At 42.4% G+C, this 21550-nt stretch overlaps 1 protein-coding gene across 4 annotated transcripts in view; it reads right to left on the bottom strand.

Moving 5' to 3' along the window:
- The window catches only part of myo5b (myosin VB), a 268371-nt gene that overhangs the window by 95002 nt on the left and 151819 nt on the right, over positions 1-21550 (bottom strand). For all 4 annotated transcript variants that reach the window (XM_072574380.1, XM_072574399.1, XM_072574390.1 and 1 more), the window contains exons 14-15: positions 18256-18339; positions 574-720 (exon numbers count right to left, since the gene is read on the bottom strand). In XM_072574380.1, the coding sequence (XP_072430481.1) occupies positions 574-720; positions 18256-18339 (231 nt within the window). The remainder of the gene's footprint in view (positions 1-573; positions 721-18255; positions 18340-21550) is intronic.

Genomic DNA, 21550 nt, shown 5'->3' with positions numbered 1-21550 from the left:
TGACTTTTCATTTTGAGTTTACATGTAATATTTTCCAACAGTTAACTTCAGGTTCAAGCACCTCTCATTAGCTATATAATACACATCAATCATCACAATACTGTGATGACCTAGACTTTAGAACTTGCTTTGTAGTCACTTACTACTCTCGACTCAGAATTTAATCCTTACTTATTACCAACTGTTTAATCCAAATCTTCATGTGAAGGACTTGCCTAACCTCCACGTCAAAGTATCAGAGGCAGAGTTGGGTGCGCCCTCCCTTTAACTACTTTCCTTAAGATACAACAAGTATAATTAACAATGAGAGTCCTGGTTTGCAGAGAAAGCCCTTCCACAGTGTTCAAAACTCTAAGATAGACAAAAGCTATAGGTTTTACATGCTACAGGTAAAAGTTGCAGTGGGGAAAGCCAAGAGAGAATTGTATCAGAAGAAAGAAAATCAACTCTTTAGAATAGCAAACATTGGCAAGAAAGTGTGTCAGAACAAGTTACGATTCCCTCAATTTTACAATACATTGTTGAATCAGTAGATTTGTTGGGAGGGGAAATTAGCCAAAATAATGTATGTACCTGAAGTCCAACTGTTTTCTTGTGCTCTTTATTGGGTGCTTTCATGGCAGGTTTGAGTGGTCGAATGCTTATTTTAGAAGTTTTCGTCTTTATGTTGGAAGTCGCAGGTTCCTTCTCTTCCTGGAAGAGGTCAGCTACCAGCTGATACTGAAACCAAAAGAGGTGCAATTGAAAACAAATCACTTTATACAGAACTAAGAGATTCGTCCTATCTCCCCCTCTTGCCCCCAGCAAGAACAAGCGGCAAAATGTACAATCAAATTATTGCAGATGCTGGAATTTGTACTGAAAACAACCAATGCTGGAGATCAGTGGCTCAGCTGGCAACCATGGAAAGAGAGCAAGCTAACATTGACTCTAGATGGCTGATGAAGGTATTGGGATAGAAGAATTGGAGAAAAATATTGTTGGAGAATAGGAGAGGGGTTTAATCGGATTTCTCTTCAAAAGAGCTGATGCACTCAAATGTTCTCCTTCTGTGTATAGTATTCCATTATTCTATGCACTGAAGCCTTGATGCATTGCGTTTCCCCACCTTAAGGGTTACCAAATGTAATTTCACCCCCATTCGAAACAGGTCACGAGATGAAGCTGAGCAGAATTTTAATAAGCTCCACAACATGCAGTGAATTTACTCCCTGAGCCTTTCAAGAAAGAATAAGAGTGAAACACTGCAGATACTGGAAATCTGAAACAAGCACTGAGTGCTGGGGTAAACAGATCTGGCAGCCCCTCTAGGAACAGAAATAAAGTTAACATTTTGAGTTCAGTCTGACTGCTCTTCAAAGCCCTGAAGAATCATACTGGGCTTGAAACAGCAACTCTTTCTTTCTCCACAGTCATTGCCAGATCTAAGTTTCTCTGGCATTCTGAAGAATGTTTCTTCCTCACTTCGCTGAAATCCAAATAATAGAGCACAGTTGTTGCATTTATAGAGCTATATTAGAGGAAGCATGGATCTTGCACAGCTTTAGAGGATTACAGGCTTACTAGAAAGCAGCTCAGAAATGGACTGAGGAGAGCCAGGAGGGGGCATGAAAAAGACTTAGCAGGAAAGATTAGGGAGAACCCAAAGGCATTTAACTCATACATGAGGAATAAGAGAATGATCAGGGCCGATCAGGGATAGCGTAGGGATCTTGTGCGTGGAGTCTGAGCAGATAGGGGAAGCCCTAAATGAGTTTTTTTGCTTCGGTTTTCACTAAGGAAAGGAACCTTGTTGTGAATGAGAACTTTGAGGAGCTGGGATGCAGGCTTGACCAGATCAAGATTGAAGAAGTTGATGTTCTGAAAATTTTGGCAAACTTTAAGATTGATAAGTCCCCATGGCCAGACCAGATTTATCCTAGGTTGCTCCAGGAAGCGAGAAAGGAGGTTGTTGAGCCGCTGGCAAAGATCTTTGCCTCCTCACTCACCACGGGAGTTGTACCGGAAGATTGGAAGGAGGCGAATGTTGTTCCTCTTTTCAAGAAGGGCATTAGGGAAATCCCTGGTAATTACAGACCAGTCAGTCTTACATGTGTGGTCAGCAAAGTTTTGGAAAGAATTCTGAGGGATAGGATTTATGACTATTTGGAAAAACAGAGTGATTAAAGGCAGTCAGCATGGCTTTGTGAGGGGCAGGTCATGCCTCATAAATCTTATTGAGTTCTTTGAGGTGACGAGACAGGTCACCGAAGATCAAGCAATGGACGTGGTGTATATGAACTTCAGCAAGGCATTTGATAAGGGTCCCCATGGTAGGCTCATTCATAAAGTCAGGAAGTATGGGATACAGGGGGATGTAGCTATCTGGATTCAGAATTGGTTGGCCGACAGAAGGCAGAGAGTGGTTGTAGATGGAAAGTATTCTGCCTGGAGGACAGTGTTGAGTGGGGTCCTGCAGAACTCTGTTCTTGGGCCTCTGCTCTTTGTAGTTTTCATAAATGACTTGGATGAGGTGGTTGAGGGGTGGGTTAGTAAATTTGCAGATGACACAAAGGTTGGAGGTGCCGTCAATAGTATCGAGGGCTATTGCCAGCTGCAGTGTGACATAGACAGAAAGAAGAGCTGGGCTGAGAAATGGCAGTTGGAGTTCAACCTGGATAAATGTGAAGTGATGCATTTTGGAAGGTCGAATATGGAATGCTAAGTATAGGATAAAAGACAGGATTCTTGGCAGTGTGGAGGAACATAGGGATCTTGGTGTTCAAGTGCATAGATCTCTTAAAGTTGCCACCCAAGTGGATAGGGTTGTTAAGAAAGCATATGGCATTTTTTTGGTCTTCATTAACAAGGGGAATTGAGTTTAAGAGCCATTAGGTTTTGCTGCAGCTCTATAAAACTCTGAGACCACACTTGGAATATGGTGTCTAGTTCTGGTCACCCTATTATAGGGAAGATAGAGGCTTTGGAAATGGTGCAAAGAAGGTTTACCGGGATGCTGCCTGGACTGGAGGGCTTGTCTTACAAAGAGAGGTTGACTAAGCTCGGACTTTTCTCTCTGGAGAGGAGGAGGAAGAGAGGTGACCTGATCAAGGTACACAAGATAATGAGAGGAATAAATAGAGTCAATAGCCAGACACTTTTCCCCAGTCCAGGACTGACCGGCATGATGGGGTCATCATTTTAAGATATTAGGAGGGAGGAAGATATAGCGGAGATGGCAGAGGTACGTTCTTTCAGCAGAGTTGTAAGTGTATGGAATACGTTGGCAGCAGTGGTGGTGGAAGCAGAGTCATTAGGGACATTTAAGTGATTACTGGACATGCACATGGACAGCAGTGAATTGAGGGATGCATAGGTTAGGTTATTTTATTTTAGATTAGGAATAATCCTCGGCACAACATCATGGGCCAAAGGGCTTGTTCTGCGCTGTACTTTTCTAGGTTCTGTATTTCTACAACAGGAGTTTGAAAAATCTTCTGTTTCCTTCATCTGTTGGCATTTATATGCAGCAGTCTGTCCATGAACAATGTGCTGAAAGAACAATGATCTCTCTCTTCTGAAGTGAAAGGGTGAAAACGTTATGCTACCTTTCCATTGAGGCCTCAAGGTATAAACATGCTTTCCATCTAAATGCCAATTCTTCAATTTTGATTTCTTTTAAAAGGAGCCATTATTTGTGACCGCTGTCTACTGATGCAGAAGGGAAAACTTGACAAATGGCTCATGGGAAATCAACTCACTGATGTAGAGTGGTCATTGACAGAAAGGGTTATTAAACCAGCTGCTGATAAGAAACCTTCAGGTAAAATATGATAGAGGAGTTTAACTTGATTGACAAACTAATCAAACTTCAGGAGATTTTTTTCTTCCGATAAGTAGCAAAATGGTTTTCCAACAGAGTCAAAAAGCAATGCATCGAAAAAACAATTTTCTTTGCAAAAGGGAGAACGTTAACAGTTATATGAAAGTATCATGCATTGATTACCAGTTTTCGTTTTTTCACAGTTATCTGAAGTTATTTAAGGCTGGTCCACCACGACCTGAAGCAATTTACACTCGCAATTTGACTCAAAATAAGACAAAAAGTCCACAAGTTAAAGAGAAAGTCTAGAAGCCAGGAGTTAAATGTAGTTGGCGAGGTCATAAGTCTTATGGATTTGGAACATTCAAAATTCAATTCAGAGTCTGTATCAAGATTAGTAACAGATGAGTCAACAATTAGGAAAAAGGTGGGAGGGAGACAGTGGCACAAAAATCACTCAGGTCCCTCACTCCTAACTATTACCTAAATGGCCTTACTCGAGGTATTGTCATTCCTCCTTCTACCCTCTTCATAACGTGACCCGTGATCAAATAGCCTACCAGCACTTGCTCGACAGACATGCCAAATTCAGTCAGGAAAGGTGTGTGTATGCATGTTTGTGCATCAGTGTGGGGCTGAGTGGCGTTGCAAGCTTGTGCATGGGGGGCTGCACACCTGCAAGGGTTGGGGGCACGTACATGGGGTATGAGCACAGGAGTTGGGAAATGGGGAGGGCTGGTGTGATGGTGGTGATATGATTGTGCTGACCAAATTCTACACAAATGATTCATTGCTCACAGAGAGTCATTGATGAAGAAATCTCAGCACACAAAGAGACTTAACTTGTACCATATAGCTACCAATATAGGAACAGCCAAACCTGAATGCACAAGACAAGAACAAATTTGCATTTTATTTACAAAGTCATGGAGTGAGAGGGCAAATATTGCTATTTTGCAATAAATTGGATGATTGAACTTCAAACCGGTTATAGAGTCAGAGTCTATAACAGCATGAAAAAAGTCTCTAGACCAATAGTCCACACAACTATGTTCCCACACTAAACTAGTTCAACATGCCTGCATTTGGCCCATATCCCTCCAAACTTTCCCTATTCATGCACTTATCCAATGTCTTTTAAACATTGTAACTGTGTTTGTCTCCACTACTTCCTCTGGCAGTTCATTGCACACACAAACCACTGTATAAAAAAGTTGCACCTCATGTCCTTTTTAAATATTTCCCCTCTCACCTTAAAATATGCCCCCTAGTTTTGAAATCCCCAACCTAGGGAAAAGGCCTTTGCTAGTCATTCTATCTATGCCCATCATGATTTTATACACCTCAGGGAGGTCACCCCCAACCTCCTACGCTCCAGTGAAACAAAAATCCCAGCCTTTCCAGCAGATTCTTATAACACCAACCCTCTATTTCCAGCATCCTGGTAAAACTTTACTGAACCCGCTCCAATTTAATACTATCCCTCGTTTAACAGGACAATGAGAATTGCACACCTCCAGAAGAAGTCTCACAACTTCAACATGATGTCCTAACTCCTGTGCTCAATGATCTGAGCAATGAAGGCAAGCACGCTAAACACAGTCTTAAATCACCCTGTCGAACTGTGGTGCAAATTTCAAAGAATTATTAGCATGAACCCCTAGGTGTCTCTGTTCTACAATGCTACCCAGGGCCCCACCATTAACTGTAAAAGCCCTGCACTTGTTTGTTTTACCAAAATGCAATACCTCACACTTATCCAAATTAAACTCCATCTGACACACCTCTGTCCATTGACTCAAGTGATCAAGATCTCTTTGTAATCTTAGATAATCTTCTTCACTGTCCACTATACCATCAAGTTTGGTGTCATCTGCAAACTTACCAACCATGCCTCATATATTCTCATCCAAACCATTTATATAAATGACAGTTAAATTCCTCTGCTCAATTCATCTTCCACCCTTTTGAATGACAAAGTCCATTATCACTACACAGCATCACTACAGGATCACAGAAATACTAGGGTGCGTAGGAGGCCGCTCAGCCCATCATGCTTGCACCAGCTTTTCAAACGAGCATCATTACCTCGTATTAACCTCTTGCTTTTTCACTTTAGACCCGTGCGCATTATTTCTATCCAAATAATCATTCAATACCCTTGATTGCTTCAATTAAAAATTGAAGGTACAATTTTCCACTGCACTTCAAGGCAATGCATTTCATACTCTGACTACTTGCTATGCGAAAAAGATTTTTCTCACTTCAACTTTGCTTCTTTTATACATCATTTAAAATCCATGTCCTCTCATTGTAATCCTTCCCTGAATGCAGGAACATCTTATTTACTCTATCCAGCTCACTCATGATTTTGAAACCTCCATCAGATCTTCACTCAACCTCTTCTCTCCAGGGACATCAGACCCAATTTCTTCAATCTGTCTTCATAAATGAAGTTTCTCATTCCTGGAACCATTTGTGTAAATCGCTTATATGCTGTCTCCAATGCAAGAGGGTTTCTTGGAAATGAAGGAATAGTATGCCCTAGGATTGATTCCATGTAGTTGCTACATAAGAAACTCTACATTTTATTCTGTATAACTCTTAACTTTATAGCTAGCATTAAACTATAAGCTACTGTTTAAATTCCATGACTGTGAACCTTAAACAGGGTTTTAACATGCTTCCAACGAAAGAACTTAATTAAAAAAAAGCTGAAACTGAAACCTCTGAGTCAGCAGAGCCTTTGTTTTCGGAGCATATAAAAATAGCCAACTTAGTGTAACTAAGCATTTGAGTATGACTCACAGTAGTGTTCCAAAGTTAAGTGATTAAGGAAGTGACAGGAAGGGAACAAGTTTCTCTTTTTTGTTATTGGCTTTGACTCTAACTTTGTCAGCACTCAGGAATTGATATTATGTTGCCACAGGAGAAGCAGCTACCTGACCAAGTCTATTCTTGCCGTGGGCAGCACGGTGGCACAGTGGTTAGCACTGCTGCCTCACAGCGCCTGAGACCTGGATTCAATTCCCGCCTCAGGCGACTGACTGTGTGGAGTTTGCACGTTCTCCCCATGTCTGCATGGGTTTCCTCCGGGTGCTCCGGTTTCCTCCCACAGTCCAAAAATGTGCAGGTCAGGTGAATTGGCCATGCTAAATTGCCTGTAGTGTTAGGTTAGGGGTATGGGTGAGCCACGCTTCGGTGTGTCAGTGTGGACTTGTTGGGCCGAAGGGCCTGTTTTCACACTGTAATCTAATCTAATCTAATCTAATCTAATTCTATCCCAAAGAAACAACTAAGCAGTAAATTATTCTTTGGAATCTGTAACAATGGCAAGACAATCGATGTGTCTCAGTTACAGCACATGGAGCTCCTGCATGCCAGTTTGGTGTATATCAAACATGGTGGAGCATTCAAGTTTGAGCAGCTTTGGTGTAGATATTATGAGCAGGACGTTGAACTACAGAGACTGTGACATATCAGGGAGGGGGAACCTTTTCTGGATTATTTATGGCAGGAAGAGCCATCTCCCTTCTTAAGGCTAAGTCATCAGATTTGCTCAGCGTCTGGGACAAGAGCATGAAACTCGAGGAAGGTAACAGGACCCAGAGGGCAGAAGCCTCAGCCCTCGCAATTACCTAACAAAGGTTTGAGGTTCATTCAGCCTGTCTGGGTGAGAACGAGGACCGCGACGGGGGGGGGATGAACTAAAGAGGAACATGGCACTGTAGTACAGGAAGCCATCAAAAGGCGACAGTAAGAAGAATGCAGTGATAGTACAGGACAACATAGTGAGGGAGATTGACACTAGTCTCTGCAGTAATGATTGTGGGTCCAGATGACCATGTTGCCTGACCAGGGTTTGGGACATCTGCTAAGGAGCTGGAAAAGAACTTGCAGCAAGAGGGGGATGCTCCAGTCATGTCAGTCTACACCTGTACCAAGGCATTGGTAGAACAAAGGACATGGTCCTGCATCATCAACATGAGGAGCTAGCATTAGAATTAAGGAGCTGAACCTCAAAAGTAATTAACTTTGCATTATTAGCAAAGTCACAACAAAACTGGCATAGAGTCAAATCAGGTTAGAGACACAATGTTATGGCTCAGACTGGTGAGTGCAAAGTGCGTTCCAGTTCATGGGACAAGGACACCAAGTGAAACTGGAATCTGTACCAAAGGGGTATTCCCTCCTTGTCCCGTGCTGGAGACAGTGCTCTTGCATGCCACCAACTAGGGAAGTAGAGAGGATTTTAAAATAAACAGGTGACAAGGTGGGAAGGTGCAGTAAATCAAAGAAGTCTTGTTAATGTCAGGGAGGGGCGTGAAACTTTACATACCAGACTATGTATCTCTCATAGTGCTGTGTAACGTACAAATATGGAGTGAAACATTCGTTGCAATAAGAGGTTAATGGGGATACATTTTCTTTAGTCTACTTAATAGGCAATAAATACACGATTGTTTAGTCAGTGTTGATTTACAGCTAACAAAAAAAATCCAAAAGTTTGTCATTCGTAATGATGAATTTGGAAACTTCAGAATGGGGAATTAAGCCCTGGTGTTGCAAAATATTGGGAGTTTTCTCATTCATAAAACACCCTTTTATACATATCAGTACAATTTCATCTACATTTGTGTATAACTTCATTCAGCATTAGAGAAACTCTGAAAAGGAGTCAGATCAGACCCAAAAACTGTTAATTGTTTCTCTCTCTACAAAGATGCTTCTAGATCTACTGAGTTTCTCCAGTATTCTGTTTGCTACAGCTTTCTATCAATTACTGCATTTTGCCTTTATTCGAAGCTATGTTGTTTGCATGGAGTATTCCACAGTAACTTTCAATTGAAGTCTATTAAAATGAGTGCAAGCAATGGCTTCAAAAAGTGTGGCACTGGAAAAGCACAGCCGGTCAGGCAGCATCTGAAGAGGAGAGTCGACTTTTCAAGCATAAGCTCTTCATCAGGAACATTGCGGGGGGGGGGGGGGTGAGGTAACTGGTGAAAAACTGACATCAGAATCAATGTTGCTTTCACCAGTTTCCTCATCTCTTCTCTTCCAATCTCATGTCACATTCAACACTCCAACTTAGCACCGCCCTCTTGACCTGTCCATCTTCCTTTCCACCTATCCGCTTCACCCTCCTCTCCGACCTATCACCATCACTCCCCACCTTCATCTACCCATAGTATTCCTAGCTACCTTCCCCGTACCCCCACCTATTTATCTATCTGCACCACCCCCCCCTTGGGGCCCCCACCCACATTCCTGATGTGGAGCTTATGCTTGAAACGTCATCTCTCCTGCTCCTCGGATGCTGCCGGACTTGCTCTGCTTTTCGAGCACCACACCTTTTGACTCTGATCTCCAGCATCTGCAGTCCTCACTTTCTCCTAGCAAATAATGGTTTGTACAGTCAAACCAGTTAGAAAACATCTCTCTCAACCAATGATGGCAATAAGTAACTCCCATAGGACCCCAGAATTATGAAAATGATCAACATAGTTTTTCAGCAAGGCTTACTTTGCTCCAGCCACATACTGATAAGAGTTGATCCTTAATTTGTCCTTAGTGAATAATTATGGAACCAACACCTACCTTTTTTAATTAATTATTTTCTACTTTCATTATTCACCTTTATCGACGGCTTTCACTTGCTTCAAGCAATTCAACAATTCACCATTTGGATAGATCATTGACTATGGACAACGTGCATCCACATTTGAAGATACAGCAAATAAATAATTTAAATTACAAGGACAACAAAAGTATTTGGATCTGTCCTCTTAAAAAATGTACTTCAAATTCCTTCAATAAAACTTCTCAAGATTATTATTGAAACATACAAAATTGATCCATACTAATTGTTCATTAATTATGAAAGAAAGTAGCAAAGAATAGTTAACAATAAGCAAAGATGCACCAGAGAGGGGGAAGAAGAGAGAGGGAGAGGGAGAAGAGAGAGGGAGAGGGAGAAGAGAGAATCAGGTGGACATATTTTATCCATCCAGTATTATGAATATTCTCCCCAATTTGGATACAACGTGTTTATTTTAATCTGAAAGGCAGCTAGTAAATTATCATACCGGATCCAATCATTACTCAGTTTTATAGTCTTCTAAAAACATTAAGACATCACCCAAATACATGTCCTAAACACCACACCATCATTTCAGTAAGTGTATTTTAACATGCACTCAAGTGAAATGCCTTCCCCCTGCATATAGGGAAACAATTGATAAATAAATTTATCAATCTACACAGTTTACGGAATGCATTTTAGATTCACAGTAAAAGATCATACTGCATCAAAGCAAACCCCAGAAGTACATCAAACTGAAGAATTATTAGAAGAAAGTGAGCACTGCAGATGCTGGAGATCAGAGTCGAGAGTTTGGTGCTGGAAAAGCACAGTCAGTCAAGGAGCATCCGAGGAGGAGAATCAACATTTTGGGCATATGCTCTTCATCAGGAATGAGGCTTGTGGGCCGGGGCTGAGAGATAAATGGCAGGCGGTGGGGCAGGAGGGAAGGCAGTTGAGAATGAGATAGGTAGGTGAAGGTGCTGGTGAAGATGATAGAGGAGAGTGAAACAGATAGATGGAAAGGATGATGGACAGGTCAAGAGGGCTGCACCGAGCTGAAGGCTTGAGACTGGGGAGAGGGGAAATGGGGAAACTGGTGAAATCCACATTAATCCCACGTGGTTGCAGTGTCGTAAGGCAGAAGATGAGGCATTCTTCCTCCCGGCATGGTTAGCAATTGATGGACCTGCATGCCCTTGGTGGAGTGAGAGGGAGAGTTCAAAGTGTTCAGCCATGGGGCGATGGGGTTGGTTGGAGCGGGTGTCCCAGAGATGTTCCCTCCGGCGACCAACTAACCACGCACATCTACTACAAACCCACCGACTCCCACAGCTACCTAGCCTACACCTCCTCCCAGTCTACCTCCTGTAAAACCACCTTCCCTCATTCCCAATTCTTTCATCTCTGCCGCACCTGTTCCCAGGTTGACCAACTCCACCACAGAACCTCCCAGATGGCCTACTTCTTCAAAGACTGTAATTTCCCCACCCAAGTGGTTGATAATGCCCTCCAGCACATCTCCTCCACTTCCTGCACCTCTGTCCTTGAATGCCACCACTCCCAACTGCAACAAGGACAGAACCCCACCGGTCCTTACCTTTCACCTCACCAACCTCCGGAGACATCGCATCATCCTCTGCCACTTCTGCCAGCTACAAACAGACCCTACCACTAGGGATATATTTGCCTCCCCAGCATTCCGGAGAGACCATTCCCTCCGCGACTCCCTTGTCAGATACACACCCATTCACCAGCCCACACTCCATTCCTGGCACATTCCCCTGCCACCGCAAGAAGTGCAGAATCTATGCCCACATCTCCCCCCTCACCTCCATCCAAGGCCCCAAAGGATCCTTCCACATCAGACAGACATTTACCTGTACTTCCACAAATCATCTACTGTATCTATTGCACCCAATGTGGTCTCCTCTACACCAAGGAGACAGGATGCCAACTTGCAGATCATCTCTGGGACACCTGCACCAACTAACCCCACCACCCCATGGCTGAACACTTCAAATCCCCCTCCCGCCCCACCAAGGACATGCAGGTCCTGGACCTCCTCCATCGCCAAACACCAACCACCCAACGTCTGGAGGAAGGACACCTCATCTTCTGCCTTGGTACACTGTAACCATACAGCATTAATTCAATTTCACCACCCCCCCCCCCCCCCCCCCTCCCAGAGTCTCAGCTTTCCAACTCGGCACCGCCCTCTTGACCTGTCAATCTATCTGCTCCACCCTCCTCTCCGACCTATCACCTTCTCTCCCACCTTCATCTACCTATCACATTCTCAGCTATCTTCCCCCAGCCTCACCCTCCTCCCATTCATCTCAGCCCATAAGCCCCATTCCGGATGAAAAGCTTATGCCCGAAATGTCGATTCTGCTGCTCCTCGGATGTTTCCAGCACCAACCTGAAGAATTATTGGAATGTTCAACATGACAAAAATACTGTTGACTATTGTTGAAGCTTGACCACTGAATCATTTCAGCTCACTTCAGCTCTACTGAAAATAGGGCCTTTTGAAAGCACACAACCAGTAAGCTTTGCATGGTCAGGAAAGAGAAATCACATCAACATCCTGGAATGCCCTCCCTTTTATCATTGAAAATCCACCTCAACCAGCAATTTAGGAAACAACAGCACTTCATGAAACATAGAAATTGAGCAGGTGTAGGCCATTTGACCCTTAAAAATGCTCATGGCTGATCCTCTATCTCAATGCCATAGCCCTGCTTTCTCCTTATATCCCTTGATTCCTTGAAAAATCTAGGAAGTTAACTATCTCTTTCTTGATTATAGTCAGTGATTTGGCTTCCACAGCCTTCTACGGTACAGAATTCCACAAGTCAAGAAATCTTTCCTCATCAGTCTATGCTGTATCCTGAGACAGTGCGCTCTGGCTCTACACTCTCAAACAGAAAAACATCCTCCCTGCATCTAATCTATCCAGCCCCATTATAAAATTTTATAGGCTTCATCAGATCCCCTCTCAGTATTCTAAACTTGAGTGAGTACCAGCCTTGTTAAACTAATGTCTCCTAATAGGCCAGCCGTGCCATCCTCAGTATCAGCCTACTGAACCTCTGCTACACTCCCACTAGGGCAAGTATATCCTTTACAGAGGGAAGGAGACCAAACTGCACACAGTACTCCAGTATGGTCTCAGCAAGTCTCTGTACACCTGTAGCAAGACATCCTGACATGTGAACTCAAATCCTCTTGCAATGAAGGTCAATGTGCCACTTGCCTTCTTAACTGCCTGCTGCACCTCTTGACTCTCGACTTTCATTGACTGATGTATAAGGATACCCAGATCACTTCGTACACCCACTCCAATATATCACAATTTAGATAATATTCTTTTCCATTTTGCACACCGGTTTATAACTTTATATTTAGCTACACTGTACAGCATCTACATTACGTTTGCTCTCAACTTGTCCATGTCACCTTGAAGCTTCCTTAAATCTTCCTTCTTGCAACTCACAAAGTGGCAGCTCACCACCATCTTCTCAAGGGCAACTCGAGCTGCTAGCCCTCCAGTAATGTCAACATCCTATGGATAAATGTTTTAAAAGATAGAATCCAGGGAATTCCTAGAGGCATGGCACTCATGCATGGCAATCATCCACAGATTCTCTCAACAAATGCACCGACCTGGACCCAATATACCGGCCACTGCAGCGGACAGCTGGAACTGACAACCAGAAGCAGCAGAGACAAACCGCTATAAATGCCAGAGGAAACAACACAGAAGCGCTTCGCGGGAGGCTCCCAAGCACTCCCTAGACAGGGGACGAAATGTCTGCAACACAAATTCCCAGCTCGGCGAACAGAACCACAACAAAAGATAGAGGTCATCAGGGCTGTCTTCCAGAGAGAAAGGAAAACCTTTGCTTCACACTGCAAATGGTTAACTTCCGGAATGCTCCACAGTCTGGTGGAGGCAGGTTCAATTGAACTTTTCAGAAGGAACCTAGGCAGCCATATGAACAAAAAGAAACATTATGCAGAGATACAAGGAGAAGGTGAGGGCATGATATTAGGGGAGTTGCTCATTTGGAAAGTTACACACCAGTTGGGCCAAATGGTCATCTCCTGTGTTGTAACAATGCTGTTCTGTGAAATTTTATACAAAGAACCATGATCTAGGAGTTATCCCTTTTTAACAGACTATTTCATTTTTGATCGTACAAAAACATCATTCTCTACACCACAAATAAAAACTGGCCTCAAAAACATCGTTATGAAGTCATTGTCTTCAAGATATAGATAACAATCCTTCAATAGGCACTAAAAATGTCTAACAAAATAAAATAAAGTGTTAAAGTTATTAACTTTTCATTACTTCTGAACAAACCATTCCAGACAATTTTTGCATAAATTGTATTACACATTTTCTGATCAGGCACTTTCCAGCCTTCTGGACTCAACATTGAGTTCATCAACCACAATCACAGAATCTGTCTGCCCTTCTGATATCTCTTCATAAGTAACTATGTCTTGGTTCTCTCTTTCACTTTGTTATACTTGATGTTGATTCTGTTATGAACATAAATGAATTTTTACTTTTTAAATCACCATTACTGCATCTTTAGCCTTCTGTTCCATAACACTTCTGATTTCTAATCTTTCTTGCCCTTTCCCTGACAGTATGTGGAACAATTGCCAACCACCACCATCTTTTGCAAATATTGAGCCCATCAAAACCATTACTGAAATAACTCAGTGAAGGCCGATAGCCCGTCACCAATGTGACTAAGGTGTCAGTGGGGGAGCATTGTGGGACCAGCGACCATAATTCTATTAGATTTCAAATAGCAATGAAAAAGGATAGAACAGATCAAAAAGTTGAAGTTCTAAATTGGAGAAAGGCAAATTTTGACAGTATAAGACAAGAACTTTCAAAAGCTGATTGGGGCAATTGTTCGCAGGTAAAAGGGACAGCTGGAAAATGGGAAACCTTCAGAAATGAGATCGAGAGTCCAGAGAAAGTATATTCCTGTCAGGGTGAAAGGGAAGGCTGGTAGGTATAGAGAATGCTGGATGACGAAAGAAATTGAGCGTTTGGTGAAGAAAAAGAAGGAAGCATATGTCAGGTATAGACAGGATAAATCGAGTGAATCCTTAGAAGAGTATAAAGGAAGTAGGAGTATACTTAAGAGGGAAATCAGGAGGGCAAAAAGGGGACATGAGGCAGCTTTGGTAAATAGAATTAAGGAGAATCCAAAGAGTTTTTAGAAATACATTAAGGACAAAAGGGTAACTAGGGAGAGAATAGGGCCCCTCAAAAGATCAGCAAGGCGGCCTTTGTGTGGAGCCGCAGAAAATGGGGGAGATACTAAATGAGTGTTTTGCATCAGTATTTACTGTAGAAAAGGATATGGAAGATATAGACTGTAGGGAAATAGATGGTGACACCTTGCAAAATGTCCAGATTACAGAGGAGGAAGTGTTGGATGTCTTGAAACGGGTAAAGGTGGATAAATCCCCAGGCCCTGATCAGGTGTACCTGAGGACTCTGTGGGAAGCTAGGGAAGTGATTGCTGGGCCTCTTGCCAATGATATTTTTATCATCGATAGTCACAGGTGAGGTGCCGGAAGACTGAAGGTTAGATAACATGGTGCCACTGTTTAAGAAGGGTGGTAAGGACAAGCCAGGGAACTACAGACCAGTGAGCCTGACCTCGGTGGTGGGCAAGTTGTTGGAGAGAATCCTCAGCGACAGTATGTACATGTATTTGGAAAGGCAAGGACAGATTAAGGATAGTCAACATGGTTTTGTGCGTGGGAAATCATGTCTCACAAACTTGATTGAGTTTTTTGAAGTAGTAACAAAGAGGATTGATGAGGGCAGAGCAGTAGATGTGATCTATATGGATTTCAGTAAGGCGTTCAACAAGGTTCCCCATGGGAGACAGATTAGCAAGGTTAGATCTCATGGAATACAGGTAGGACTAGCCATTTGGATACTGAACTGGCTCAAAGGTAGAAGACAGAGGGTGGTGGAGGAGGGTTGTTTTTCAGACTGGAGGCCTGTGACCAGTGGAGTGTCACAAAGATCGGTGCTGGGTCCTCTACTTTTGGTCATTTACATAAATGATTTGGATGCGAGCATAAGAGGTACAGTTAGTAAGTTTGCAGATGACACCAAAATTGGAGGTGTAGTGGACAGCAAAGAGGAATACTTCAGATTACAACAGGATCTTGACCAGATGGGCCAATGGCTGAGAAGTGGCAGATGGAATTTAATTCAGATAAATGCAAGGTGCTGCATTTTGGGAAAGCAAATCTTAGCAGGATTTGTACACTTAATGGTAAGGTCCTAGGGAGTGTTTCTGAACAAAGAGAACTTGGAGTGAAGGTTCATAGCTCCTTGAAAGTGGAGTCACAGATAGATAGGATAGTGAAGGCGGCGTTTGGTGTGCTTTCCTTTATTGGTTACAGTATTGAGTACAGGAATTGGGAGGTCATGTTGCGGCTGTACAGGACATTGGTTAGGCCACTGTTGGAATATTGCGTGAAATTCTGGTCTTCTTCCTATTGGAAAGATGTTGTGAAACTTGAAAGAGTTCAGAAAAGATTTACAAGGATGTTGCCAGGGTTGGAGGATTTTAGCTATAGGGAGAGGCTGAACAGGCTGGGGCTGTTTCCTCTGGAGCATCAGAGGCTGAGGGGTGACTTTTGAGGTTTACAAAATTATGAGGAGCATGGATAAGGTAAATAGACAAAGTCTTTTCCCTGGGGTATGGGAATCCAGAACTAGAGGGCATAGGTTTAGGGTGAGAGGGGAAAGATATGAGACACCTAAGGGGCCACATTTTCACACAGAGGGTGGTACTTGTATGGAATAAGCTGCCAGAAGAAGTGTTGGAGGCTGGTACAATTGCAACATTTAAAAGGCATTTGGATTGGTACATGAATAGGAAGGGTTTGGAGGGATATGGGCCGGGTGCTGGCAGGTGGGACTAGATTGGGTTGGGATATCTGGTCGGCATGGACAGGTTGGACTGAAGGGTCGGTTTCCATGACATCTCTATGACTCTAATTCACCCTTTACTTACACGTGTACGGTCCAAGACACTGACCCAGCTAGCTCAGAGATGGCTCCTAGAGTGAGCAGAACCCCTAACACTCCTGCTTATATGTCAGCCAGGACTCCCTGGTTGGGGACTTTTAACCTGATCCAATCAGGGAACTAATATTCCATGAGATCCACCTCACTGACATTGCTCCAATCACTACAATTACTTTATACAAGTAGCTCCTAACCTTCTCAGTATCAAGGAAACAAACGATTCCATAACACGTCACATTTTTTCATATGCAGGATTGAAGCTCTGGAAGCTTGCACATACTCCGGTTAACAGGGTTGCCCACTGTCAGCAGATACTGCCTTCAATATTAGACACCAAGGCACCAGACGAGATCGGAATGATGGAGACAGCCTCGCAGTGCTGCTTCCTGGAATTTTCATGGCACTCTTCGCACCATGTCACAGTAACCCACTGCCTTAAACAACACACTTTTTTCTTTGTTCCAGGTGACCATCCCCCATTGTTCAAAAAGTACAAAATCCATCAGAATTCCATCTCCTTCTAGTTCCAAAGTTATGTTGGACTCCAAACTTTGATTGTTTTTCTCAACGCAGATGCTGCCATACATACTGAATTTGTCCAACACTTCTTATTTAAGGACACAGGACTGGAGTAGGCAATTTAGCCCATTGAGCCTGTCCCAACAATTAACAACATCATGGCTGAACTGGCTGTTGTCTCAATTCCTTTTTCAGGAGCAGGATGAGACCACTGATCCCTGCAAGTCCGCTTTGTCATTCAGCGCTTTGATAGTTGATTAGTGGCAAGGTAAGGAGTACTTTTTCACCCAGAGGATGGAAGGGCTTGGAACTGACTGCCTGAAAGGGTGCTAGAGGTAGAGAACCTCATCACATTTAAACAACATTTGGATATGCATTTGAAATGCTGCAACAAACAGGGCTATGAACTGAGAGCAGAAGAGCAGCATTAGACCAGATTTTCAGTTAGCACAGACATGAACTGAACAGTTTCTATGCTGAAAATCTACATTTCTTTCTATGTACTAAAATGTTGTGTTTACCAACAGACTTTACACACTTGCCAAGTTCAATACATAGTACAGCAATCATGAGAGGAAAAAGCACCATGTAAACTGCTCTATATAATTCTCAGTGATTCAATGCAACTGGGATCCCAGGCTCCCCTTTCACCCAACTATAAAAGGTGCTCAAAATATCATGATAACAGGAGTCATTAGCAAAACGTTAAGGTGCTTACCCAATCTAAATTGCCAGATGCAAACTCTACCATCATCCCACCAATATAACTAACTGCTCCCAGTGGAGAGCTCACACATGTAACAAACAAACAAGAACAGAATCCAGCTCTTCTATCATGTTGGAAAGGTAAGAAACTGAGAGGAAACAAATGCCCAGGATGACACCAACACAATATCAATTGAGAGAGATTTAGGAATGGCATCCAAGGAATGATTTAATATTTACAGGTCAGGAAAGAAGACGACTTTTTTTTTTAAATGAAGTAATAATTTTAAGAAAACAAATCTTCACTTTGCCTTGAAGTAAGTATGGGTAGTTAGTTTACCTTACTGAGCTCTTAAAAGATGAAGCATTTACAAAATAAATGTTTTATTCAGACTACTGGTTTTCTTGGGTTGCAAATTTCCAAATGGCATTCATGTGATCGAATACTACAATGGAACTGGTTGGGAACACGGCTAACCTGTAGAAGCCTACACCAGCCGTGGGTTGCAGTGTAGATGTAATAGAAGTGGAAATGGATTTTGACCTGGGCCATCATACCTTGCTGGCCTTCAGTATGTTGATCTGTTCTTCGTGTACTGTGTCACGGTTTTTCTCCAGGAACCCATCACACTGATACTCCACCTGTGGAAGAGAACAACCACTGCATTAGTAGGAGGCCATACTCAATAGATACCAACTTACAGAGGTACAATTACATAAAGCTACTTTTACAAGTGTAACTAAAAGTTAATATGTTTCAAAATGTGGAAGGTATCAATGAACAGAACTTTTAAGGAAGGTATAATGGGGCGATTAGTAAATGCTCTGTTAATTGTATCATACACTGTCAAAAGTTCCACATTCCTGATTCCTACTGGAAATGCAAGAACTGAAGTCAGGCATAATGCTTTTCATAGTCCATCACTTTCACTGTAAAGGTTCACACAAAGACATCTATCAAAGCCCAGTAATAGCACCCAGAATGAACTGTTGTCGTCTGCGAAACAAAAGCAACAAAGACTCTCTGGGAAAAGGTACTGATGTGTGTTCGTACATGTAACATACACACAGGCATGAATGAAGATGACGACATAGAGGTAATGTCACTGAAGCAGTAATCCAGAGGTCCAGCCGAACCTTTGGGAATATGGGTACAAATTCCACAATAGCTAGTGGAATTTAAAAATCTAATTCACCAATCTAGAATTTTAAAAAAAGTTAGCCTCACTAAAACTATTATCAATTGTTGTAAAAATTCATCTGGTTCACTAATGCCATCTGTACCTGGGCTGGCCTACATGCGACTCCTAATCCACCAAGTTACCCCATTCAGATGGCGGGTAGTAGGAATGGGTAACAAATGCTGGCCTTCCCAGCGGTGTCCATATTCCTTAAGAGAATAAATTAATTCTCTCATTGAATATTGGAAGTAAGTCACTAATCAGCTGTTGTAGGCACATGTAAACAGAGGCTTTGCAGAATAAAAAGCTGAATTTCTTACCACACTTGAGACAGGTGCATATGTAGGCCATTCAGCTCATCAAGATTGTTCCACTATTGAATGAGACCGTGGCTGATCTCAATCTTCAACTCCACTTTCCTGCCTTTTCCCATAACCCTCTGTCCTCTTACTGATTAAAAAACTGTCTCAGTCTTGAACATATTGAATGAAACATATTCTACAGGCTTCTGCGGTAAAGAATTCCACAGATTTGTTGCACTTAAGAAGTTTCTCCACAGCTCCATCTTAAATAATCCCAGACTCTGTCACAATGAGAAACATCCTCTCAGCATCTATCCTGTCAGGCCCTGCCAAGAATCTTGTATGCTTCAGTCACCTCTCATTCTTCTAAATTCCAATGAGTACAGGCCCAATCCACTCAATCTCTCCTCATAAGACAGTGCCTTCATGGCCATTGGAATGTTCCCTGAATTACCTTAAGTGCCAGTATATCTTCACATAGATAAGGGGACCCAAACTGTTCACAATACTACAGGTGTGATCTAACTAGTGCCTTATATAGTTTTAATAAGACTTTTGCATTTACCTTTCCCATTACCTGCTGGACATTGCTCGATTATTCCCCATCACCTACCAAAACCACAGAGCCATACGAGAATATGTTTCCACAATCACTTCACATCCAATGATGCTGTTTTTCCTAAGAAGTAAGGCAGCTAATGAAACACATTCGCATAAATCCTAATAAAGGTAGCGGAGACTGAACCTAGACACTTTCGTGTAGACATCTATACATGATCTTCATCATGTGTAACATAAGAGGAAGTGATCTGGGGACTCAATGCCTTCTTCATCAATAAAGCTCAGTTCTATAGAAGCAGCAGTGCATTTATCATCTAAGTCCCTCGGGAAGTAACAGCAAGTACTTTTCAAAGCAATAGTTATTCTGTGATCTCAATATTGACTCATCAACCCTCACTTAGACTTTGAGGCTATAGTTAGAAACTTGTGGAAAATCAAAATCATGTGTTAACTTCTCCACAGGAAAATGTTGAAATTCAGAAACCTTTAACTAACGTGAACCGGTTTAATTGGTGGAAGGTCTGAAATTGAAGGTATCCATTTCTTTTGAAGAAAACATTTTGGGAAAAGGAAAAATATTCCTCATCACAAGGATATTCACAGTTCCCTCCCAGTCAGGGTGGGGTCACACTTCAGCGGTCAGAATCATTCGGCCTTAGACCTTGGGTTGACAGTCCTCCAAAGCGGATTTCGGGATAGGCAACAACACAGAGTGGCAGAGCAGAGCTGATAGCCAAGTTTGGTACCCATGACAATGGCCCCAACAGGGACCTTGGGTTCATGTCACACGACAGGTGACCCTATTACACACACTCACACATACATGCACACTCATGCAGACCATCTCTCATACACGTGCTCTCTCTCAGACACACATACGTACACCCCCCAAGAAACACATGCGTTCATACTCACATTCCCCCCTCACATGCATGCACACACACAAGTCTATGGGATGATTCTGATTTACAGAATTGTAGTTGCCAATACATTCTATTTTTCTCAAAAACACATACAACCTGTAGACAGTCAATCCATGTGACATTTTAGAAATTCCTACTTTGGAAACAGAATCAGTCTGACTCAAGATTGGGATACAGACACACTCTAACCTCACCTTTAATGCATTGTCTGAGCTGAAATTTTACCTTTTTTTAAATAAAACTTGAAGTTATCTTGAGAGTATGATTTGAAAGTAGTTTTGGGATTTACATATTAATGAAAACCAGCAACCCATTCTAAAAGAGGAAAGACTTAACAGCAATAGAAGTTTGTTCAATATATCCTATCAGTTGCATGCATGACACTAATCTTTTGCTTTAAATTCTGCATTTTATGATCCTGCTCCACAACCACCTGATGAAGGAACAGCACTCCTAAAGCCAGTGCTTCCAAAATAAACCTGTTGGACTATAACCTGGTGTTGTGCGATTTTTAACTTTGACCACAGGGATAGATAGAGTCTTAAATGGCTGGACCTACAGTGACAAAAATTAAGTTCTCCAACTAACTTTATGTGGCCTTCTTAGCATCCAGTATCTGTAGACATGAGGGGTGTATAAAAGTATACATTTATAGGCATAGTTACATACATAATGAACATACACATCATAAACAAATTTGTAATTTAAAATAGACAATAGGTGCAGGAGTAGGCCATTCGGCCCTTCGAGCCTGCTCCATTATGATCATGGCTGATCATTCACAATCCTGTTCCTGCCTTATCCCCATAACCCTTGATTCCACTATCTTTAAAAGCTCTATCCATCTCTTTCTTGAAAGTATCCAGAAACTTGGCCTCCACTGCCT

This window comes from Chiloscyllium punctatum, chromosome 1 (genome assembly GCF_047496795.1).
Source record: "Chiloscyllium punctatum isolate Juve2018m chromosome 1, sChiPun1.3, whole genome shotgun sequence".
Classification (NCBI taxonomy): Eukaryota; Metazoa; Chordata; class Chondrichthyes; order Orectolobiformes; family Hemiscylliidae; genus Chiloscyllium; species Chiloscyllium punctatum.
The sequence above is the reverse complement of the archived record's forward strand: the minus strand, read 5'-3'. Positions and strand labels throughout refer to the sequence as shown.